General features: G+C 43.9%; 1 protein-coding gene across 2 annotated transcripts in view; it reads left to right on the forward strand.

Annotated features, from left to right (window-relative positions):
- The window catches only part of MYO10 (myosin X), a 216367-nt gene that overhangs the window by 160389 nt on the left and 30226 nt on the right, over nucleotides 1–25752 (forward strand). For both annotated transcript variants that reach the window (XM_032627992.1, XM_032627991.1), the window contains exons 20-22: nucleotides 19206–19330; nucleotides 19423–19537; nucleotides 25215–25321. In XM_032627992.1, the coding sequence (XP_032483883.1) occupies nucleotides 19206–19330; nucleotides 19423–19537; nucleotides 25215–25321 (347 nt within the window). The remainder of the gene's footprint in view (nucleotides 1–19205; nucleotides 19331–19422; nucleotides 19538–25214; nucleotides 25322–25752) is intronic.

Here is a 25752-nt window from a genome sequence, read left to right on the forward strand (position 1 = left end):
AGCATTGTAAAAGTCGTAACTCTGGCCGAGTATTACAGCTCTCAGTGTGACACATTTTCCTGGACGTAGGTGACTGTCTGCTTACTGGACACCATCCTCTCTTTCTTTCCTCCTCACCCCCCTGCCGTACATTTTCGTCCTTAGCGTCCTTGTCACATCGACATGACCTTGGTGATGGTATAAACCACTGGGTAAGTTTCACAGCTATTTTAGCATTTTCATGACTGATTTGAGCCTCCTTGCCAGCATCTACAGAGAGCGACAGCTGCCTCCCTAATTTGTATTTCTCAGCATGGTTTTTCACAGCGAGTCTGAATAAAAGGGGACTGTGACCTGTTCAGTAATGGTGGATGGAGAAGTAGAAATAGAACACCAGTGAATAGAGAGAGATTCAAGTTTAGTTTAGCAAGATAAAAAGCGTTTAATTACATTCGTTAGATAAAATGGCAACAGATTATACCCAAGAGGGAGGCTGTTCTGTGAGGATTTCCAGACGGGGTTTACGCTAAGGTTTGGACCTTCTGTTGTTGGCTTTACCACGGTTTGTGGTCTGATTTAGGACAAACCTTTAGTCCTTCCCTCCCTCCCCACTTTTTCAGTGTTTTTCTGAGGTTGTCTTTCAACACATATTAACTGACAGGGTGATCTTTTATTTATTTATTTTTTTTTGTGGTACGTGGCCCTCTCACTGCTGTGGCTTCTCCCGTTGCGGAGCACAGGCTCTGGACGCGCAGGCTTAGCGGCCATGGCTCACGGGCCCAGCCGCTCCACGGCATGTGGGATCTTCCCGGACCGGGGCACGAACCTGCATCCCCTGCATCGGCAGGCGGACTCTCAACCACTGCACCACGGGGGAAGCCCTCAATTTTTTTTTTAAATCTTGATCTACGAACCCCTAATTTTACATGTATGTGGCCTATTCAGAATTTAAATTTGCCCTCCAACCGGCCGTCTCGTCCGTCCATTATTTTTACTCCCTCGTCGAGTGAACATGTTGCTTTTCTTCGCATAGACCTCAGTCCCTTAGTTTCTCTTGATCGTGAAATCGTGTTGGGATTTCATTATCTTCTTGCCTCAGTTGGATTCGTTGGTGGGCCTTTCGTTGGTGGGCCCACATATTTTAAAGAGTGCTCAAACCATCCCATGGCCAGCTTCGAATGATCACAAGCTGAGCCCGGACACAAAACAATGTCCCAGGTCTGGCAGGAGGCGTGAGCCATTTAGTCATGAACTTGTGGCGTCTGTAAGGTCCCTTGGCTCGCCGACCTCGCCTCCCTTCAGATGGACAGCCTCATATTGGGTGATGCTCTTGTCCTCCTCTTTCTCAGACTCCATGGTTTGCCGGACAGTATTGAGAAGAGTGCTCCGGTGGATTCTAGGGCATGTTTGCGCCGGCCTCGGAGGAGGAGACCTCCCTGCTCTCGCCTCCCTCCCTCGAAGCCTTCCCACACCCCTAGCGTGATGTCAGCTTCCCACTTCTGCACGTGACCTCACCTTGAGAACCAGCCGGGGCCTGAGAACATCGGCTCTTAGCCAGCTTGCCCGCCCTCCTCCTCCGCAGCATCCTGTCTCCCCCACTTTGTCAGGTCTTCGCTACACTTTGAGAACCACCTTCCTGGCACCACCCTGTCCCGGGCCTCCTGCCTATTTGGCCGCTTCCAATGAGGCCGCCACCTAGTGGTTCTCACCGTGGCCATGGAACCTGGGTCCATGCGTTCTGTCTTTGATTCTGTCTTCCCTGACCTAGATTTGAACTTGACCACAACCCTGGGATGTCTGTCTGGCTTTGACACAACACACCAGCTCATGTCGCCACCGCTGACCTCTGCTCCCTTGCTCATTTGCCTTCTGAGTGTTTTTGCAGCTGACGGTATTAACCGCTGTAGAGTATTAAGCCATACATCAGCCTCGCGTTTTCACCATGGATCTTGATCTCTCTGGAGTCTGAGCCCGTTCCTCGCTGGCGCCCCCTCCTTCCTAGGGGTGATCCTTCCCTTCCTCCACAGGACCTCGTCCAACTACCAAGAGACCACACAGGTGTGTCACACACACACACACACACACACACATGATACCCTTGATGTCCCTTTGGGCAGACCCCAACTCTTCAGTGACAGGACACAAAATAACTTGGCCAACAGTGACCTACACAGCATACAAATACATAAGGATCACATTTTAGAAGAAGCATTTGTTTAGAGGCTTCACAATATTACGGCTTCACAGAGATGCATCTGCAATTCCCTTGGTCCTTCCTCAAGGTTGCAAAATGGCTGCCACAGTGGCAGCCATCACATCCTCACAGAACGTCCTTATTCAGTTCTTTCAACAGATGGTTTTTGAGGATCTGTTGTACTCTTGGGATGCGTCTCTGAATAAAGCAAACAAAGGCTTTGGCCTCTCGGAGTAAGCATTACCTCTGAAAGGAATCAGGGCTGGGCCAAAAGGAATGGCTCTCCTTTTATTAGGAAGAAGAAAAAAAATAAATCTCAGTAGATTTACCTCACGTCTCCCTGGTGCTGGCTTCTCTGCTTGGTTCTAGGGCCAGCCTGGGGCCTGTGGCTGAGCCTCACTCCACGGGAAGTTAAGAGTGAATATCTGGCAAAGGTGAATGGGTTTGCAGAGTTGACTTAGAATGATCTCACTCCCAGGACAGCTGCCCTGAGTACAGTGGGAGTTCCGTTAACAAGGGAGGCTTCACGGGCCCCACTGGAGAATAAAACTTGAGACGAGGAGTGGAGGGGATGAAGCTGGAAATGCAGAAAGACAAATGTTTGGATTTTATCTTGTGTACAGTTCCGAGAACTTTTTTAACAGAGATGTGATATCAGATTTTCTGAATAGGCACTTTATGCTTGTAACAGTTTTGAGAAAGGATTTAGGTAAGTACACTTCCCTTATCTGTTGAGCCTGATTTGATGTTAAACAATAGAAAGGGGAATAAGTCTAGTCCTTCATGCAAAATTGATAAAACTGTAATAACGGCAGGTTTGTGTACACGATTATCAAGAAGTTTCTTAGGATTACCCAAAATTGACATTGGTACCTCCTAAAGCAGCACCTCTCAAATTATATATAGCAAGAGAGAACTTCTCTTTATTCTTGCCAATTCGTTGTGGACTGGTGCCTTTTTTTTTTTTTTTTTTTTTTAAATACCACGCCACGTGGCATGCAGGATCTCAGTTCCCTAGCAGGGATCAAACCCATGCCCCCTGCAGTAGAAATGCAGCATCCCACCCACTGGACCGCCAGGGAAGTCCAGACTGGTACTTTTGAAAAATAGAATAAAAATGATGTGGCCGTGTCATCTTGCTGTAGAAGTTCTTAAATGCTTACTCCCACTTTCCGTGTCCATCTCCTCATGGCCTGGCACCTGTCACAGGCCACACTTGGAGTCATGCCCACCTGGTTTTCCTACAAGAAGGAAGAGCCCAGAATCTAGACAGAGGTCCTAGTGCTCGCCAGTCACGTGACCTTGGGCACAGCACACAAGTTGTATCCGATTCACCTCCTCCATGCATGTGATGGAATAATCTTCCTGGCTTGCCCGCTTGCCTTAATAGGGTTCTTTCAGATTCAATTAAGGTAACGAAGATCCTTTGTACAGAGTCACCCATATTTAAATAATAGATACCATTGTTTGCTGCTTCTCGAGTTTAATTTAGGAGGGAAACCATCTCTTCTTTTCAGTGGTGAGAAGTGAATGCCAGCTCCACTGTTAGCGATCCAGGGGAGTCTCATTTTTGCAGGAACACACTGCTTTCTGTCTTCCCCACGTGAGTGGCAGAGGGCACCGGGGGGCCTCATCCCCATGAGGGGTCTGATATGCAGGCACGAAGACCAGGAACTTCCTGCAGGGTTTGCTGGGAATTCATGGCCCAGAGCGAGGCAGAGCGGGGGTGTCTGCCTGCTTCCCTTGTATGCAGGGGAGGAGAGGAAACCCAGCAGTGAGCAATATTCAACATGCACAGCCAGCGGGAGGAAGGGCGGTCAGAGCAGCAGGTGCAGGGCCGGTTGTTAAAGGCAGGAAACCGGAAAGGCATAAGAATGGAAGAAAGAAGCCATGGAGGAGGCCTGTATTCTTGTAACTCAAGGAAGCGCTCGACCAAATGTTAATACGTGTGGTTTTCAGGACATTTATGCGGTTTGGAAACAAGTTTGTGACATGGCCACAATGGCAGCTAAGATTCAAAAGAGGAAGTGTCCCACGGACCCACTTAAGGTGCTCGGGCCAAACATTGGGAGCTGTTAGGCATATAGCCTTTGTAAGCATTTACTTGCCAAGTTTGGGGGAAAAAACATCACAATGTCTGTGTTCCCATTCTGGCCTGTTCAATCTAACTTTGTTACAACTTCCCCCAGTGGTGCTCTGTTTCTGGGTGCTGAAGATTCTGGGTTCACTGACTTGTTAAAAATAAAACAGGGCTTCCCTGGTGGCGCAGTGGTTGAGAGTCCGCCTGCCGATGCAGGGGATGCAGGTTCGTGCCCCGGTCCGGGAGGATCCCACATGCCGCGGAGTGGCTGGGCCCGTGAGCCATGGCCGCTGAGCCTGCGCGTCCGGAGCCTGTGCTCTGCAACGGGAGAGGCCACGACAGTGAGAGGCCACGACAGTGAGAGGCCAATTAAATAAAACAAATGTGATGCCCCCGGAATATTCTGGAGTGACTTTGGAAACAAAACATAAGTTCATTCGGAAAATGAAATTAACATATTTTGTTTGAGAGTCATTGTGTTGATATTTCACACTTTATTTGAAGTTAATGGAAATTCTTCGCGTCTCATTTCTTTGTTTAGAGTCATTGGCCTCAGGAAAACTCTTCATGAGGTCTCTTCTGTTTCACGTTATTTGTGGGAGTGTTGGTTTTCACCTTTGAACAATGGGTAATGTTTTCAATGAGAAGAAGCATGTGTTATTTGTCTCTTTAAGCCGTGTATTAAAATAGTCCGACAGTTCATTTATGTAAAAGATGCTCCAAGTTTCAAACAAATGCAAGTAGAATATGGTATCAAGCTGTCCAAGTCCTTATAGAGCAGAGGTTCAGCCTAATTTATTAGGGCAGCACTACCCAGTAGAAGTAAGATGTGAGTCATGTATGTAATTAAAATTTTTCCAGTAGCCACCCTTAAAAAAATTTTTTTGTGAAATTAGGCTTTAGCCCAACAAATCCGAAATGTTATTTCAACAGGTAATAAATTTCACAATTATTGACGTATTTTTTATTTTATTTCCATATTGATTTCTCGAAATCTGGTGTATAAAATTACCTTTGGAACACAGTTCAGTTTGTACTATTTGAGTGCGCCATTTCCCTGGCTTTCACTCTCCAGCTCAGGTTGGCAAACTTCTTCTGTAATTGACAAGATAGGAAATATTTTAGGCTTTGCCACTGTCCTGTGAAAGCAGTTACAATGCATGGCAGTGTTCCAATAAAACTTTATTTACAAAACAGATGGCAGCCCAGATGTGGCTCCAAGGCTGTTCTTTGCCAGCCCCTACTCTAACTGAATGTATTGTCTCATTTGTGTTTTAATCTTCAGAAGTTGATTTCTGTTTTGGCTTAAAGTCTGCTACCAAGATAGCTATTGTGATGAATTTCATTCAGGAATATTTAGGGCAAATGTATCAGGAAACAAACTCCATTGTTAAACAATGAATACTCTGGAGCTACAGGAACTTCCCACCCCGCCTCCTGAACTTGCACCTTGCAGAGGAGCAGTGTAGCTAGTGGCTTTAATGCAGACTCGACCCTCACTCTCCCCTGGCTCTTTCTCAGAGGAGCTTCCTGACCCTAGATGAGTTAATTAACCTCTCTGTGCCTCAGGTTATGCATCAGTAAAACGGGAATGAGGATGATCGCTACCTCAGAGTTGCCAAAGTTCAAGAAAAGCTAGCATTACAAAGTAAGCATGGTGCGTGGCACTTAGTCCTTGGCACATGTGAGCCTTCATTCTTACTGCTGCCATGACTGCTGCTGCTACTAGTCTGTTACTACTAATAGCAGTAGTTCTGCTGCTACTACCACCACCACCCTAGAGATCCATAAACAGTCTAATCCGGGCACCAGAACAGACGCACATCAGCCACCCACAGACGCTCACAGCATCTACTCACACGAAGTCTCTTTGGACTTGAACTTGTGGATAAGTAGAGGAGTTACAGCATTCTAGGGAAGCTTTGGCAGAAGCTGCAGAGATTCTGATGTTGGGAGAAGTAAGTACCTGTTGTTCCTCTGTCTTGGTAACTGCGGTGTGATGTGGCTCAGATCACTCATTCTTTGGACCTGTTTAATGAAGATGCTGATAGCTGCCCTGCCCACCTCACAGGGCGGCAGAGATGAACACACGACATCTGGTCTATACAGTGCTGTGCAAATGTCAGCTGGAACGCAATAGAAAATTGGCAAATTTAAATTTCAAGTTATTCTTCTCGTCAGTAATTAGTTTCTGACTGGTTGATTGAAATGTCAAACCGATGTTGACACAATATAAGCAGGGAGTCCACAGTGTCACCCTTTCATAGAACAAGAGCCTGTCTCACATATAAGGCATCTCAGTCATCACCTTTCCTTAGAGGTAGAGGCTGGGCAGAGATAGAGGAGGTTATAAAGCTTCACACTGCGGTGATCACCTTCCTATTCTGTGGGGGGGCTCCTAACCGTTGGCACCAAAAGTACAGAACTGCATCCACCATGAAACAGAGGGGGAGCCAGGGATGGAAGTGTTGACAGGAAATTTCCTGGTGTGGGGACTCCAGGGTTCCACTTTATTTCCTTTCATTCAGTAAAAGCTGAATAGAAAACAGCAAAGGGTAGAACCAACCTAAATGTCCCTCCCTAGGGAGCTGATTAGACACATTCTAGTAATGACAGTGTGCTGCTGTGAAAAAACACGGGAGATCTGTGTGTCCTCACAGGGAGTTCTCCAGGATGATCTTAGGCAAATAGAGCAAAACGTCAAACATGTCTTTGCTTTTTTTTTTTTAAAAAAAAATGAAGCTTGTATTTATTTGTATGTGCATGCGTGCATCTGTATACATGCACACACAGTCCTACATTTATACATGCATAGAATACGTCTGGAAGAAAACACAGGAAACTGGCAAGGGTGGTTTTCTCCAGGAGAGCTGTGGGGTTTTCATTACATATATTCTCTATATTTTTGATTAAAAAAAAAAAAACCTTTGCATGCATTATTCTTTCATTTAATGATAATGGAGAAAACAAGGCTTTACTTGTATCTCCCAATGTCTTTTACATCTGTCCTCATTAAATACTATGCTGAAAAGTGCCTTCAGTGCATCTTGACCTGAACTCTTTCCCATAGAAACACATCCCAGTTGTGTCATATGAACAACTGAAAAAAATAGGCGGGTATTGAGCTGTGTTTTCGGCTTGTTCTCTAGAAACACATTCTGAGGACTGCTTGGACCTTGTGACTGGTATGCTTTAGAGTTGAGGCTAAGCCAGCATTAGAGTTGGGTTTTTCTGCTGCTGTTCTCATCAAAGTAAATCAACTCTAGTTGGGTAGAATTAGTTTCCTTAAGGTTTTCTTCCACCATCCATCTATTTAATTGTTCCATTCCAGTATAAACATATAGTGGTATCAGGATCGCGACTCCTTTTGCCTCTAAGTCTTAGACTGAATAGAATCCATGTCCAAAGCTACTTTAGTTGCAGGTTTTCCCCCCAGTCCTTCTCTGTGATGTTGTTTCATACATTTGTAATACATTTAGATTCTTTTGTGACAATCTGAGTTATTTCCTGGCATGATCCTACAGGGTTCATTCTTTTGCTGTAAAGTTGTGTGGATTTTGACAAATGTGTCATGTCACGGAGCCACCGTTATAGTATCATATGGAATAGTTTCCCCAACCTAGAATTTTCCTCTTCTTTATTCAGCCCTCCCCCAGGTCCTGGCAACCACTCATTTTTCTACCATCTCTATAGCTTTGCCTTATTCAGAGTATCATGCAATTGGAATCACATACGTACACTTAGCACTATGTATGTAAGTAAGGCTCCTCTGTGTCTTTTGAGGGCTTGACAGCTTTTTTTTTTTTTTTAAATCTGAATAATATTCAGTTGAATGAATGTACCCCAGTTTCTTTTTCATTCACCTATGGAAGGACATGATGATTGCTTCCAGCTTTTAATGGCTATGAATAAACCTGTTATAAACATTCACGTGTATGTTTTTGTGTGAATATAAGTGTTCAACTCAGTTGGGTAAATACAGTCAGCCCTCCCGATCCAAGGGTTTCACGTCCGGGAATTCAACCAAGCTCAGATCAAAAATATTCAGGAGAAAAAATTCCAGAAAGTTCCAAAAAGAAAAACATGAATTTGTCACATGCCGGCAACTCTTTACATAGCAGTTACATTATATTTATATAGCTATCTAGGTAGCATTTACATTGTATTAGGTATTATAAGTAACCTAGAAACGAAGTATACAGGAGGATGTGCATAGGTTATATGCAAATACTACACCATTTAATATAAGGGACTTGAACATATGTGGATGTTGGTATACATGGAGGGTGGGGTCCTGGATCCAATCCCCTGTAGGTACAGAGGAATGACTGTACCTAGGAGTGTGATTGCTGGATTATATGTTAAGACTATGTCTAGCTTTGTAAGAAACTATCTTCCAAACGGGCTGCATCGTTTTGCATTCAGCCAGCTGTGAGTTAAGGTTCCTGTTGTTCCATATCCTTGTCAGCACTTGGTATTAGTCAGTTTTCTGGATTTTACCATTCTAATAGGTGTGCAGTGGCATGTCATTGTTTTCATTTGCAGTTTCCTGAGATATCTGATGTTGAGTGTGTTTCCATATGCTTCTTAGTCATCCCTATAGATTCTTTGATGGTGTCTCTGATCAGATCTTCTACCTTTTTAAAAAATTGGGTTGTGTTTTTGTATTGTCAACTTGTAAGTGTTCTTTGTGTATTTTGATTACAGTCTTTTTCAGCTATGTATTTTTCAAACATTTTCCCAGTGTATTGCTTGTCTTTTCATTGTCTTAACAATGTCTTTCACAGAGAAGTTGATTTTAATGAAATCTAACTTAGCAGCTTTTCCCTTCTTGTACTGTGCTTTTGATATTGTTTCTAAGTTATCACCAAACAAGTACATTGAAACAGCTGTAAACAGGACCACCCTTTCATTTATGCAATACAGTAGGATAAGTGGGTACCTATCTGAGGTGTCGAGTCCAGTGGTTAGCAATTTAGTGAGAAATTCCTAAGATTCAGCTCCTGCCCAAAGGAATTTATACTCTTATGAAGGTTCTCATGGATACGTCTAATGGATATTTTAAAAAAATTGTGAGAAATAGATTCACAGACATAGGAAACAAACTTATGGTTACTAAAGGGGAAAAGGGAGGGGGATGAATTAGGAGTTTGGGATTAGCCAATACACATGATTATATATAAAATAACGAGGACCTACTGCATAGCATAGGGAACTATATTCAGTGTCTAGTAATAACCTATAATAGAAAAGAATCTGAAAAAGAAATATATATGTAAATATATATATGTAAAACTGAATCACTTCCCTATACAGCTGAAACTAACACAACAGTGTAAATCAACTATACTTCAATTTAAAAAAAAAATGTGACACGAGGAACAGCATGGTCAAGGTCACAGATTGCACCAGTTGGATACATCCAGAACAATTTTATTGAGGAGGGAGTATTTGAGAAACCCCTAAAATATCCATGAAACTCAACAGTTAGAGACAACGGGAGGGCATTTCAGGTGGAGAAGTTGGCTTTAGCCAGATGAGACAGGAAGTGAAGGTTTTAGTCAGAAAACAGCTAGAGTTATCTCTAATTTGACTAAAACGTGGAGGGTGTGTGTGGGTGTATTGACTGGAGAGGTAGATTGGAGCTTACTGGGGGGGGGGGGCCTCCCATGTGAAATTGAAGCCCTTGTCTTAATTTGGGGTGCGCTGTAAGTTCAGGAGCAGGGAGGGGGTATAATAGGGCTAAGGCTGTGCCTTAGGAAGGTTTCATGTACGCATATTTATGTTCAAAGTTTTCTTCCCATTAAGTAGTTGGGGTTTGTGTGGACCTGAGGTGTGGACCACAGTTTCCACCTATAACAGCTTGAAGTTCCTTGCTTTTCAACTGTGCTCGTCTGGGAAGGGTGTGGTTTGAAGGCTGTACTGGGTGAGTGAGAAATTTCCACGCTCTGTAATCTGACCCCCCGGGACTGACCAATAGCTTTAACCAGTTGCGTAACCATGATGCTTCCCCTTCCTCGCCTGGGAGGGGGATGCGTTTGCCTCTTTTCTCAAAACGTGGAATTTAGCAAGTGGCAACAGCTGTGTCGAATGTTGAACTGCCCCGGAGAGAAATGACTGATGTGAGACAAAGACCCTTTGTCTCTAGTTTAATTGGCTTTTGTTTACTTCCTTTTCAAGGTCAGGAAAGTTATACTGCTGCTTTAGTAACCATGCTTTTGAAAACCGTTCAAAGCATGATAAACTCATGCTATTTATTAACTGCTTTTGAGAATTTGATGTAACACGGACAGCAAATAAAGATGGAGAGGCCTCACGTCTTAATTTTTTGTTAAGTTAATTAGTAGGGAGTGAGGACAGGAGTCTTGTCGCCACTCAGTGTAAGGTTGGGCATGATATCTTGTAAGTGTAACATAACTGACTTGGTAAACTCTAATGTAATTTTTAATTCTTAAAGTTGATGAAGGGTTATCAGGCTTCTAAAGGTGTGTTTGCTTGTTTGTGTTTAAAGCTGAATTAGGGTAAAGGCATATCCCATGATCCTAATGCAAATAAAAATATTCCTAATATATTAAATAGTCTCTGTAATCCTGGCATCTCTCACTCCACAATGTTTACTTAGCAAAATGAAGAATCATGTAATGGTTTTACCCAAGAATCAACTTATTTTACATTTCTTGGGATGCTGGATACTAATCCTCCACGATATGGACTGTGTAATAAGTCCCTCCAATGCAGAGCTAGTATGTAGGTAGATAAAAGTTTACGGTATTTCACAGAGGAAGACAGTCAGGGGCCATTAAAAAACACAATGAGAAAAGTAGAACTCTTTCATTTTAATTAATTTTAGAATGTTATACCACTCACTTTGAGAAACAATCTACCAGTGTTGGGTTGGAGGTAAATCTTATCGATATAAAGTTCTAAAAAATTATTTTTGTATTAGGCTACTAAGGTAGGGCAATAAAACAAGTGTTGGCATAATGCTTAGATCCCACGTTTGGTTACTCTGTGCTCTGAGGACCCGTATGTCCAGGCCCAGGACTTGCTTCCATATTGCATTCCAAGCAGATTGGAGCCAAAGAGAACCTGCATTTGTCGGGTCAGAGCAGGGGCTGGGTTTGCTCTGGGTCATCCCATACAGTTGCCTCTGGTTGCTCAGTTCATGGAAGGTTCTTCATAAATACTTTTGATTGATGAAAACAGTAAGTAATGTTTACTTTTACCTCATCTCTAAGACATTGAGATCCTATCAAGTGGCTAGTTTTTAGACTTTGAATAAATTAAGCGTCTTCTTAAAAGGGAGAGAAGGACCACTTCTGGAAATAAATTGTAGCCTGTGTTCAGAAGCGCCCGCATGAATTATCAAGTTGCATTTATTATTAAAGCAAAAGCAGTCATCATTAAATACGTTGTCACCTGTGGGCTCCTTCCACGGGATGGAGTTCAACGTGTTCTGAGTGTGTTCTTCTGTCCACTGTGGCGTATCGGCTCTTCTCGAGCGCCTGTCCTTGGCAGGTGGTATCCAGGGAGGAGAGGCAGGTGGAGTTGCAACCACAAGTGAGTCAAGGAACATTTGAATTCTGTCAGTCCTCTGACGCTGAGACACAAAGTAACGGTGTTGTCAGCCTTTCGTTGTCTGTGTTAATGGGACCAGTGACTGGAGACGGATTTGCACAGAGTTTGCTATTTGATTTCCCAAAAGGTGCCCTCTGTCCACTAGTTGTTTCTGTGTATAGATATTTGGCTGAACTCAGTGCAGTGTGCCGGTTTCTGTTCTACACTGCCGTGGCCCTTAGAATTGTGATTTTTTTATATCACCTGTATTTACACCAGGTCAGCACCTGACAGGTTGTCCCTAAGGCCCCCTCCTTAGTGTTAAAATTTTTAGAAAATGTCTCCATGTGCCCAAAAGACCGAGTGTTCTGGAAATGCTACAGTATAGGGTGCGTTCTCTGCCCGGATTTCATTGCAGTCTTTTCCCGAAAGAAGTTTCTAGCTCACTCCTTTGAGAATTATATCCTCTGGAAATATGCCTCCGGTTTTATAACATGTCAGTAGAAAAATATGGTTCGTATCAAGTTTGATTCACATACTAGTTTTCAGGAATGCAAAGTTCTTTGAGCTTTAATTGTTTGATTTAAGCAAATATTAACTGGTTTGAACAAGTCATTTAGCCTTGCTCACTTCCAGTTTCCTTATCCGCAAAATGCAATAATATTACTCATCTAACCCACCCATCGGGTTTCTGCCTTCGAGTGCTGTATGAGTTGAAGGATTGCTGTGGGCACCTCGCACATACAAACAAGAGGACTTGGTTCCTGCAAGGCTGCTAAACGAGCATTTGAAATTCTACAAACAAGAGGACTTGGTTCCTGCAAGGCTGCTAAACGAGCATTTGAAATTCTATGTGTATGATCATCAGTAGATCTTTGAGGTTAGAATAATAAAATTCTTCTTTTTAAAAATTATTAATGTTTTTAAGATTATGTATTTTATGGTTGCCGTCTTAGACTATAAAATAATATAGGCTCCTTAAAGGAATTGAGAATCTGTTGATTAACATCTATGAAAAATGATTCAAAAATTAAGGCAAAATAAAATACCTGGTTGACAGAAGTTAGTATTGAGAAGGAAACTTAACTTTGAGCTTCCTGTCAGCCAAGGCAAAAAGGGTAATACAATGCATTTTCTACTGTGTGTTCTCTTTCAATCACTGTATCTATTTTCAGTTTATTTTGTCTTGCCTTAATTCCTCTTTGGCACAAGGTGCGTAAGTAAGTTACCGTGAGTTATAATAGTCATCAATTTATGAATGTAGAGTCAGACTAAGCATGTTATTTCTTCTAGAGAGAACAGTTTTCTCCCCTGATATCAAATTTTTAAAAAAATTGCTCTCATAGATCCATGTTAAGTGATATTACATAACAGTGGATGACAGCAGAGTGAAATAAGAGTCACTTCTGTGCCAGTCCTGCGTCCTTGTCCAGCTTGTGTCTCTTCTCTTCAGGAGACTCTGAGGCATGGTGAGGGTCTGACCTCAGCAGTAGAGCCGGATTTCCCACCACCCGCTGACTCGGTTTCTAGTCGATGTAATGCTTAATCAGAGTGTGTCTGACTTTGGCCGTCAGAGGATAGCTCCTTCTCTCTGCAGTCCTGGCTGGCCCCTGCCAGTACCCCCTGACCTCGGCGTGGCAGGCTGCATTCCCACCCCACCCCCTGTCCCTGGACTCTTCTCAGGGCTTCTCCATTGGTTTCTGTGAGACCTCAGATGCTGAAAAGCATTAGAACTTAAAGGGTCCACAGGTAATTAACTATTCTATTTCCTTTAATTAAACAAACACAGATTGAATGTCCTCTTACCGTGGACAGGTGACTATTTCCAAGTCCACCATCACACTTCTTATTGTCTCTATGCAGTACTTTTTTTTTTTTTTTTTTTTTTTTTTTGCGGTTACACGGGCCTCTCACCGCTGCGGCCTCTCCCGCTGCGGAGCACAGGCTCCGGACGCGCAGGCCCAGCGGCCATGGCTCACGGGCCCAGCTGCTCCGCGGCATGTGGGATCCTCCCGGACTGGGGCACGAACCCGCATTCCCTGCATCGGCAGGTGGACTCTCAACCACTGTGGCCACCAGGGAAGCCCTCTATGCAGTATTTTTGAAATTATGGAAGGCTAGGTAATGTTTGGGGTAATCATATTCATTAACACATAAATGCATTTTTCTTTTCTTTGTTGTTGTAAAACACCTCCCCTGTCTTGTGTCCCTGTTTGCCAGCACGTCTGTTGCCCTTTATTTAGATTTTTAGCTGCAGAAGCTTGGGCTTACCCTAATTGATTTTTGTGGAGGGCTTAGCATGCTCTGTTACCAGTCATTTGTTTTGTCTAGGCATTCTGAAATCTTATTTTTTCAGATTGTAGAGGAGAAAGTTCTAATTTTTTTTTTTTTTAGAATTAAATTACCTGAAGCTAAAAATATTTAACCCTGTCTCCAGGATACAAACTCTCTTGCATCCGTCTCTCTTCGTCCATTTTAAATGTCTCCATGTCAGTCTGGCTTTTACAATACCTTTTTTCCTAAGCTTTATTGAGCTATAAATCACATACCATGCAACTGACTCATTTGAAGTGTACAATTCAATGGTTTTTCATAGATTCACAGAGATGTGCAACCATCACCACAGACACTTAAAACATTTTCATTACCTCAAAAAGAAATCTCCTTAGGGGACTTCCCTGGTGGCACAGTGGTTGGGAATCCGCCTGCCAATGCAGGGAACACGGTTTGATCCCTGGTCCGAGAAGATCCCACATGCCGTGGAGCAACTAAGCCTGTGCGCCACAACTACTGATCCTGTGCTCTAGAGCCCGCGTGTCACAACTACTGAAGCCCGCATGCCTAGAGCCCATGCTCTGCAACAAGAGAAGCCACCGCAACAAGAAGCCCATGCACCACAGCAAAGAGTAGTCCCCGCTCGCTGCAACTTGAGAAAGCCCACGCAGCAACGAAGACCCAACGCAGCCAAAAATAAAGAAATAAAATAAATAAATTTATAAAAAAAGAAATGCCCTACTTCTTGGCTGTCCCCGCTCTGTCTCCCCATCCCCTCCACCACCCCTTAGCAGCCACCACTCTACCTTCTGTCTCTGTAGATTTCCTGTCCTGGACGTCTCACATGAATGGAATCACGTAACACGTGGTATTTCGTAACTGGCTTCGTTCACTTAGTATAATGTTCTCAAGGCTCATCCATGTTGCAGCATGTAGCAGCGCTTTATTTTTTTACGGCCAGTAATATTCCGTTTTATGGATAGACCATTTTGTTTGTCTTCTCATCGGTTGATGGACATTTGGGTCGTTTGCACTTTAAGGTTCCCTTACAGCAGCTTCGCCCCTGATCTCCCTGCTTCTCTGCCTCTGTGTCCACGCTGTTCAAAGTAGGACCTCTACAATCCATTCTGTACCTGATTTTTTTTTTTTTACTTTGTAAAAAAAAAAAAAAAAAAAGTTAAGTGTCTTCAAAGATATATAGCCAAATAGAAATTTTTCATATTGTACATACGTGATTATTTCCTTCTTTTAGTGCCGTCTCATTTTCCCCCCTTTTTTCTCAGCTGTCTCTTCTTCCCACCACCCATAGTAGTGCTCCCCACTCAGTAACAGCCTGGCATGTCTCCTCCTATCCTTTTCTGCACATTGTGTATCTAAATGTGTATATTCACACACATGTACATACATAGAGCAGGTGTTTTATTTGATGGGGTCATTGTTATACATACTTTTCTGCATCTTCTTTTTCTCACCTTTCAAAAAGGCTTGAGAGTTAACTGGGGCATCTTTAATTTGGTCTTATTTTGTAATGGCCGCCTAACACTTCATGATGGGCATGATATCAAAATAGACCCAGCCATGCCTCTGGTCTTGTTTCCAGTTTTGCTGCTACCAACACGGGGATCCTTCTACAGCACAGGTCTGCCCCCGGCGGGCAGCTCGCGATCCTGGAAACAGTGGCATCAAACTTGAGTGCCGTGTCCACCAACAGCTCAGGTCCCCGTCCACCTCCGCGTTCCATCCTGGACTGAACTATGAACATGCCAGGTTCTCTTTCCACCTCTTGGCTTTGGTTTGTGCTGTGTTCTCTGTGTAGAATGTCCCTTCCCCTGCAGCAGTGAGTGGGAGTTGTGAGAGCCCAAACTCTGGGTCAGACCTGGGTTCAAATTCACGTGACACCCATGCCCCCTCAGTACTTCTCTTTGTCCCGTGTTCCCAAGGAACGTAACTTTAATTTTTAGTATGGTTTTGTAGTAGGCCATCTACCAAATAAGTAGTGATGTTTGGCATACCTGTCACCCTCCTAAATTTCAGGGTCCTTGGAAACAGAATCAGCCCTGTGAGGCTATGCAAGTGAGGGTCAGAGGGTATAAGGGAAATCTCTGTACCTTCCTCTCAATTTTGCTGTGAACCTAAAACTACTCTTTAAAAAAATTAGTCTTAAAAAAAAAAAGCTGTGGAGACAGTAAAAAGATTAGTGGTTGCCAGCTGTTGGGGAGAGGTAGAAGTGAATAGATGAAGCACAGGATTTTTAGGACAGCAAGACCACTCTGTGCGATGCTCTGATGATGGACACGTGTCATTACATAGTCATCAAAACCCATAGAATGTACAGCACCAAGAGTGAACCCTGATGTCAGATATGCACTTGGGGTGATTAGGATGTGTCATGTGGGTTCATCAGTTGTAATGAATGTCCTACTCTGGTGATGGGTTTTGATTTAAGACAAAAAAGAATCCAGCCCCCGCCTTTTGTTTCCCCCGAAAGCATGAATCACAAAACCTTGGCGCATAGTAGGTGTTTAATCATTTAGATTCAGTAAACGGATCAAGACCAGACTCCTGGGACTATAATTGCCCCGGTTTATGACTGTTACTTCCCAAATCCTGCCTTGCTGTCGGTCATCAAAACTTCACAGTTAGGACACTGCCGGCAGTCTTTGGAGGGAGGACCTCCAGTTCTGGAAAAGAGTTACCAGTACAGACTGGAGTGCATTAGCTGAAGTTTTGAAAGGCCACATGCCTTTGAGTTGTGACTTGTCCACCCTCCAGCTGTGTCATCTTTGAACATTAAATTCACCAGAAAGAAAAGGAAGTTGAGACCCACCAATGGAAATACAGGTCTACTCCCCTCGTGATTGCCCTGTGTGTTGCCCAGGGCGACAATCTGCGAACAGATCCCCCTTCCCCCGGTTAAATTTCTGTGAAGGGGCAGAAACACAATCACAATGGGAGCCTGGAAAGAGTGGCCACTCCTGGTGGCTCCCTCCCACCCTCCCTCCCCTCCCGAGGCTGTATGAAATCCTACAACCACACCACACTAATTAGCCCGAGAATGGAAGGGGTTGTCATGGCGACCGAGCACTTTTTAAAGCACAGGAATGGTGTTCATTATTGTTCAGTGTCTTTAGCTGTGGCGAAAAGGTCAGTGTGGCAGTTGTTTTCCATATGAATTTTGGCCTGAGAGCCAAACCGAAGGTGGAATGTTCCTCGGAGGGACTGGAAGATGGTAAGTGCCGCTGGACTTTTTGGATGGGGTGTCCCTTTAGTAATATTTTTCAGAGTGTTTTAATAACTAGTGCCAAACTAAGGAATTGTACGGACTTTGTTAAGTAGAGATTGAAAGAAAAGGAGCAAGGAAAAAAGTATGGGTCAGGAACAGTGAAAGTTTGAGAGAGATTTAGAGAGGTTTTTTTTTTTTAAATTTAACAAGTCTTTGAGCATCAAATGAATAAATATGAAATTCGTAGCTTTCTCTATGAATTAACAAAGTTAACTAAGTCTCATGCCTTATTCAGTGTTTGTTTTATATTAGCTCTACAGGTCGTTGTGGATCGCTACTGTTCAGATTATATTCCCAAATAAATCTAACAGAAGCATTTTAACCAAATACCCTCAGAACAGTTGCCTCTCTCTCTGTGTTTCAATCCGAAGATAAGGGAAAGGAGTTATCAAGGCTAATTTTTTCATGCTTTTATTTTATTCTTTCTTGTCTAGGGATATTTGAAATAATTAAGACCAGAAACCAGTGAGCCCCAGTTCTTTGGATATTCGCCCTTATTTATTGGCTAGACTCCGGTAGAATACTGCTGAGTAGACATCTGACCCCAGTGTTTGTAGGGGAAATTAAATATGAGACGAGTCATCCTGCTGGATATGATGGCAGCTTTTCCATCAAACGCTGCAAGGGAGATTTACAGAGCATTCTTCAGATTTATTTTTTTGCTAGCTTGGAAAGCGTACAGAATAACATGGCTTTCAGCCTGATTTTGTGTTAATGACTGGTTGAGTTTTTAAGGCTCGCAAATTTAAGCCACTTACCGTCTTTGCACTTTTTAACAATGTACTTGTGTTCTATGGCACTATTTTTCAGTCATTTTGTACACAGTTGTGTAAGATAAGAAAATACGAATTAATTAAAGGGAATGGGGTGTTTGGATTAAAACACAAATCACTGCCCAAAAAGCTGTGAGTGGGAAATGGCATACTTTTGGGCTTTACCCTGAAAGACTATTGTCCTGTCAGCAACACCAGTTTGTTTGGCAACTGAACAGATAAGAGAATATGGTTCAGAATGTTAAGTCTTGGCTTGATTTCCTCTGTCTTTTGTTTGTATGTTCTGGGATTAATTTATTTAGTGACCATAGCATGGAGCTCGATAAGTGGGGTTTCTGACTGGAAATTGAGAAAATTAATTTTTTTTCATTTTTGTCTGTTTTCTCCACTTACAAACTCTCCTTTTCCTCCCCAGCCCCTAACCCCGCCCCCAGCCCTCACTGGATCACTGCATTCTTCAGCTAAAAAAAATGCCTGGAAATTGAATTTTGAAAAGTAAATAAAGTGATATTTGCATGACACTTAAGATTCTTTGGAAAACATAGCATTAAAAATGGTGGTCCATTTATGAAATTTGTAAAATAATCAGAAATTTGAACCTGGATATTAATATCAGGGAATTATTGGTATCTTTTAAGATAGTGTTGTGGTTCTATTTTAAAAAATGATACTGGAACACTTCCCTGGCGGTCCAGTGGTCCACACTTCCACTGCAGGGGGCACGGGTTCCATCCCTGGTCAGGGAACTGATCTCACATGCCGCAAAGCACAGCCCAAAAATTAAAAAATAAAAGTGATACTGATATATTTACAAATGAGAGTGTGTACTATCTGGGACTTCAAAAAAAATCCAAGGTCAGGGAGTAAGTGGGCTAAGGATGGGGGTGCAGCATTGACATGGGTGCTGGCTGTTACAGCTAGGCTATGGGTATGTGGGGTGGGGTTTGTCTTCTGTTTTGTATATTTGTGTAGGTTCAAAATGTGTGTGTTTAAAACCATGGCGGGGGGGGGGGGGGGGTGTGCGGTCTTGTTAACGTCATCTTCTCACCTCTTGGCATGTTTTAGATGCCCGACCAGTTTGAACAGGCAGTTGTGGTCAACCAGCTGCGGTACTCCGGGATGCTGGAGACAGTCAGGATCCGGAAAGCTGGGTATGCTGTCCGAAGACCCTTCCAGGATTTTTACAAAAGGCAAGACAGAGCTGCAGAGACCCTCTTTCTTTGCAGAGGGGCTGGGGAACGGATTTTAGCGCAAGGTGACGCTGGGCATTCTTCTTTTGCAGATATAAGGTGCTGGCGAGGAACGTGGCTCTGCCTGAGGACGTGAGGGGCAAGTGCACGGCCCTGCTGCAGCTCTATGACGCCTCCAACAGCGAGTGGCAGCTGGGGAAGACGAAGGTAAAATTTCGGAGAAAGAACGACCGTCCCATCAACCCCCTGAGAGATGTTTGAGTTCGGTGTTCTGTGATGACTGCTAGCCAACTGTTTTTCCAATGTTGGGAAGATACACATGGTATCGTGCTAGCCATACTCTTTGTCCTCCCAACATGAGTCTTTTATCTGAAGTCCTTGATTTTCAGGGACTGTGTTCTTGGGGACACATTGAAGCATCGGATCCTAAGTGCGTGTGTTTTCATTCAGTCAGTCAACAAATGTTGGCTGATGGGCAGCTCAGTGCCAGGGAAGAACTGGGCAGCCTCTGGCATCTAAGAAGTGATACCCCAGACCCTTCTAACTTTGCATTATAAGAATAGAATACTGAATGTTCTCCCTGCATCACAGGAGCTGTTGTGTGGGAGACCAGCAAGTAGTCCAAAATCCGGCAGGTTACCCAAAGTCCAGTCTGGAAAGCCAAGTTGAAATCCATTTTTTTAAACATGCAGGTGTGACTGAGGCCTTTACCCCTTAGCTGAGTGATAAGCAGTCTGGCCTCAACAGCAAAACTTAGCCATAAAATTGGCAGTATGACCTCTTCTCCCTGTATCAGGAACTTCCAGAGCTCTCATTTGGGGTTCCATTCTCCTTCTGCCACCCACCTCCAGGGTCTTATCACACAGGAGAGGCAGAAATGCAGGCAGCTGGGGGTCGGCCTTTGAGTGTATGGTTGTCTTCAAAAGTAAGAAGTGTTCCTCAAGCTTCATCCTCCTGACTCTACAAGTAGGAATGGAGCAGCAGAGAAATATTTTAAAGTTTCTGCTTACATTATGTTTTTAACCTAGGAGTTTCTTTGTTTAAAAAAAAGAAAGAGGAGGAAGAGGGAAACAGAGACACATATCTTGCAGTTTGACTGTCTTCATCTCAGAGCTTCTCTGACAAAATACCATAGACAGGGTGGCTTAAGCACAGACATTTATTTCACACAGTTCTGGAGGCTGGAATTCTGAGATCAGGGTGCCAGCATGGTCAGGTTCTGGTGAAGGTCTCCTTCCCGGTTTATAGACAGCTGCCTTCTTACTGTGTCCTGACACGGTGGAGAGTGAGTTCTGGTCTCTCTTCCTCCTCTTATAAGGGCACTAATCCTATCATGGGGCCCCACCCTCCTAAACGTAATTACTTCCTAAAGGCCTGACTTTCAAATACCATCACATTGGGGGTTAGGGCTGCAGCATAAGAATTGGGGGTGGGGGGGTGGCCAACATTCAGTCTATAACATTGATGTGAGATTAATGACAAGTATTTAGGCATCACCTAGAGCCCACTTAGCAAAGGAAAGTGTATAATGAACATACTCTTCTGCTCTTGAAGGATTTCAGCTGGCCAGGTATTTAAGATGCAAACATCTAGCAAGGTAGAGATGGCATGCAGAGGTATTGTATTAGTTATCTATTGCTGTGTAACAGACAGCCATAAACTTAGCAGCTTTAACAACACACACCAATTACCTCATGGTATCTATGGGTCAGGGGTCCAGGCACAGCTTAGCTGGTCCTCTGTCAGGGTCTCAGAGTGTCAGCTGGGGCTGCATTCCCTTCTGGAGCTTGGGGTCCTCTTCCAATCTCACGTGGCTCTAGAATGCCATTCTTTGCAGTTGTAGGACTGAGGCTGCAGTCCCACTGGACCCTCTTTTCCTGCTGGCTGCCCCCTGGGGCCACTCTCAGCTTCTAGAGGTCCCCCCACAGTTTTTAACCACCTGACCCCCTCCCACGCCCTCCCACTTCTTCAGGGTCAGCAGGAGACACTCCTGCTCCAGTCTCCTAAGGTGGAGTCTTATATGATGTAACATATCCATAAGAGTGATATCCCATCACCGTTGCCATGTTCTAGAAGAAAGTCACGGGTTCCACCCACACTAATAGGATTAAACAAGGGTGTAACTCATTGGGGGTCACCTTGGGGTGTGTCCTCCCAGGTGTATAGGTCTCTTTACCTGGAATTCTCCACCCTCCCCTCCACCCCGTTTAGCCAACTCCTCCTTCAAGTCTCTGCTTAGATGCAGGCTTTGACAGGAACCCTATTTGACATTCTTCACTGCACCCTGAACCAAAACTCATCCCTAAACTGGGCTAAGCCCCCTTCTCTGTCATTGACATCTTTCTGTTTTCTGCCCTGTTATAACACTTAACATGCTGTCATGTTTTCTTGGTATTACCTGGTGACTTGTCTACAATCACCCAATAGAGAACGTAGAGTTCATTGTTCGTTCTTCTACACAACACAATGCACGTAGTAGGAGTTCACATAGTAGGAGCTCAGTCAGTGTCTGTTAAATGCTAAAAAACTATAAAGTGATGGCACAAGATGTTGTATGTTGAGTCACTCAAAGGACTTTCTAAAGAAGTTGGTTCAAGTGGAGCTCTTGGCAGTATAATATAGTCTGATCTGATTTTTTTAATTAAAAAGGTATTACATTCTCTATAAACTGATATCCGCCTCCTGTCTCACTGCCTTATACCATGGAATAAGATCAAAGATTATTGACTCACCCAGCCAATACCGGTCTCTTTTCTGAGCTCTGAAAAAAATCAATCCAACTTCATTTACAATTTACGGTGGAAATCAGGCCCCAGCAAGACTTAGAACTGGGTGTAGCACAGGGATACGGAGACATAAAGACATGGGCATTGCCCCCGGTTTACTAAGTTTCTGGGAGATAAGTCATCCCATACAACTGATAAATTATGCAGTGTGATCTCTGGAAGGAATAAGGACACACCTCCAGGAGAGAGCGCACTGTGAATTGACATGATCAGAAGAGTATTCAAGAAAAGGAAATCTTTAAAGAGAAGTTAAATTTTAATTGGTGACACATTGGAAGCAGAAGTGGGATGGAAGCTTATCATTTCACATAAATATTAGGAAATAAATGGAAACATGAGAGCATTTGAATTGTATCCACTAAATAGCCTTGACCTTGACCAACATTTGACTTAATTATACACTTAATTATACTCTAGCAGTGTTTCAGTCAGTGTTGCTGCCAGAGGTCTTTGCATTTAAAACCTTGAACCTCTAAAAAATATCTAGATCTTCTGGTAAAGAAGTTTCTGTCAACACTTACATGACAGAGGGAAATGTGGGCAGCGCTGTAGTCAGCAAATTAAACATGGCGCCAGGTCTGAATTCACTGGCTTAAAACACATCTGGTCTTTGGAAGGCAAGGACTCTTATCTGCTGGGGAAGCATCCCTAAAGAAGCTAGGAGGCCTGTCCAAGCCTCTGGAACAGCCCAAGCAGGAGATCCTGCTGTACGCCCCTGCTGAGAAGCCAAGTTTAGGGAGACGGAGGTGAACAGCTGCTCCCCTCTTTCTTCCTGGTTTTGCCTTTCCCCTCTACCTTGTGACTCTGGCACGTTTTACTTTTCTGGTCCGTGGACTACATTGCCAGACCTTATTTCTTCTCTGGCAATAAATCCTGCACGAGGTATTCTATAAAGACATTTTACTGGAATAATCCATAGGCTCTTGAGCTCTCTAAGCAAATGATAGGAAAAGCCATGAGAAACTATTCGTATTGGATATTGAGTCAAGGTTAGCCGAGCAGCCCCCTGAGTGGGCACTGCCCCTTCCTAAGCTGCTTGATGATGCCTGACGAGGCCGGTGCCTCCGCTCACAGCAGCTGGATCCTGGGAACATGGCAACGTGGCAGCGGACATCACTGGGCTGGAAGATCTGGCATCACTTTCTGTGTGTTGCATAAATTCAGGGTGGATGTTCTTAATGAAGCCAAGTCAGGTCTCTAAAGCATTTTACTCCTTTTGCCCTTCGGGTTATGGAAAGAATCTATTGATAGATAAAGATGTGGAAGTGAATCTAATAGGCAGAGCATAGAGCTCTCTTTGCTGGGCATGAAACTAACGCAGGTATTTCTCTGACTCTGATTCCAACCAAGACAGTCCCTTGACTTCTGATAAGGTGTGAGATGCTCTTTCCTTCATAAAGCTTCCTATTTGTTCGTCTGATAAATGTACTGCTCGTTGGCATCGATGCTTTTGTGTTACGATGTCACCACCACCATCACCACTCTTGTTCAAGATTTGACCTCATTACTTTTTCTTTTAAACACTAACCAGAGCAACAGCGTTAGACTAAGATCCTTAATATCAAAAAATCGTCTCAAAGAGAAGTTTAAATATTTCTTTGAAGTCCAGTCTTGATGAAAACTGCTTCATATTTCTGAAAACATTTTCTCATTGCTGAACTAACAAGCTTTATGCTCGTAGCTGCTGTTTCTTACGTTAAACTTTTTTTTTTTTTGCTCAAGCTGCAGTCTCTTTATGTATCAGCAGAGCATATTAATTGCAGTTATAGGAAGAGCATTGTATGAAAAGCTTTTCCGAGAGAATTATTTGGTGGGAGAGTTTGACAAATGCTCAGGAACCCACAGCAGGAGTAGGTAAGGCTTCTGTGAGTCACATGAAGGTGGGATTCTTTATTTGCTTTTCTGCCCAAATGTCTTGGAAGAGCCAGGGCAGAGAGTCTGGAAAAATGTGCCATCAGGAGGACCTAATGCATCATCATAGGCCAGAGTGACTCACAGAAGCATAAACTGAGAAATCATGAGTGAGGGCGTGTGTCGCTTAACCAGCCCCCGACCAGTGCCTCCAGCTGACTGTTAACAGAAAAGCATAAGAAAAAATTTGTTTGTTTTCAGGAGATAATTCAGAACTTCCTTAGGCATCACATTGGAAATTACAAAATTAAAAGCTACCACGATTGAGGGAGGGTCTCAGTATTTTCATACCTTTTCAAATATTAGGAATTCTGATACGAATGCCAATTACCAGACACACTTAGGCTTAGATAAATGGTAAGCCCAGGATTGAGGTGCCCACGGGCAGAAACAGGCCAGCAAATAGTTACAATCTCTTTGTCCCGATTCTACTGATACTTTTCTTGCCTTGGCTGAACCGAGGTAACTTAAATGAGTCAGTTCTAATTGCAAACGGTTTATAGAATTACATTCTTAAATGTCAGGTTTTTTATGTGCATTATTTTTTGAGGCCAAAACGCTTTGATCGTAATCATTTGACAGGCATGAAGGGAACGTTTCCACGTGACGGCAAAGTAACATTTTACAAATTTCTTGGATTTTTCCCCCCTCCCTTTCTTTCTTTTGTCCTTGCTTTTCTTCTCCTCCTCCTCCCTCTCTTCCCCCCCTTCCCCCCTCCTTCTCCTTCTTAAGGTAGGGAGTCTCTCTAGATATCTTCTTACTTAGACTTACTGTAGTACTGGTGCTGGCCCATGAACTATTTGTCCCAGCCCACAGTGAGATAAGGATTTATAAAAGTGATGGCAATTTCACAGCCCTCTTATGCCTGTTGAACTAGTAATTGAAAAAACGGGACTTGGATTTTATATACCCCTTTGGTTTTTTCTTTCCAGTAATCTATTGTTTACTATATTTTACAAAGGTCTTAGTCTGTGACAGATGGGAAGTTTAAAAAAAAAAAATAAAGAAAAAATCCTCTCCCCACCAGGAATTTGAGATTCCCTGTGCTGGACACCATGGCTGTTTGTGTTTGGAGCAAATCAGAGAAAGAAAAAAGCCTTACCCACCAAAGACACAGCTGACTCAGCAATGCCTTACCGCTGCCTGCCGCATTCTGTGGATGTGACATGTTGCTCTCTCCTGGGCAGGTCTTCCTTCGCGAGTCCTTGGAGCAGAAGCTGGAGAAGCGGCGAGAGGAGGAGCTGACGCGGGCGGCCATGGTGATTCGGGCCCACGTCTTGGGCTACTTGGCACGGTAAGAAGTGCGTGGACGGGCTTCCCTGGTGACGCAGTGGTTGAGAGTACGCCTGCCGACGCAGGGGACACGGGTTCATGCCCCGGTCCGGGAAGATCCCACATGCCGCGGAGCGGCTGGGCCCGTGAGCCATGGCCGCTGAGCCTGCGCGTCCGGAGCCTGTGCTCCGCAACGGGAGAGGCCACAACAGCGACAGGCCCGCGTACCGCAAAAAAAAAGTGCACGGACGGGAGGGGGCGTCCCCCGTGTGTGTCACCAGGTGGAGTGGCCCTGGCCACATGCTTTCATTTAAAATAGACCTGGATGGGTTCGGGTCAGGACCAGGCTAAGGAGAGTCCCAGGGCAGTGCTCGTAACTAGCATTGCCAGCACCAAGTTAGCTTGACCTGGGCAGGAAATGGGAAAAGGGGCTCCTGATGTCTCAGGGCAGCG

The sequence above is a fragment of the Phocoena sinus genome, chromosome 3 (assembly GCF_008692025.1).
Source record: "Phocoena sinus isolate mPhoSin1 chromosome 3, mPhoSin1.pri, whole genome shotgun sequence".
Taxonomy (NCBI): domain Eukaryota; kingdom Metazoa; phylum Chordata; class Mammalia; order Artiodactyla; family Phocoenidae; genus Phocoena; species Phocoena sinus.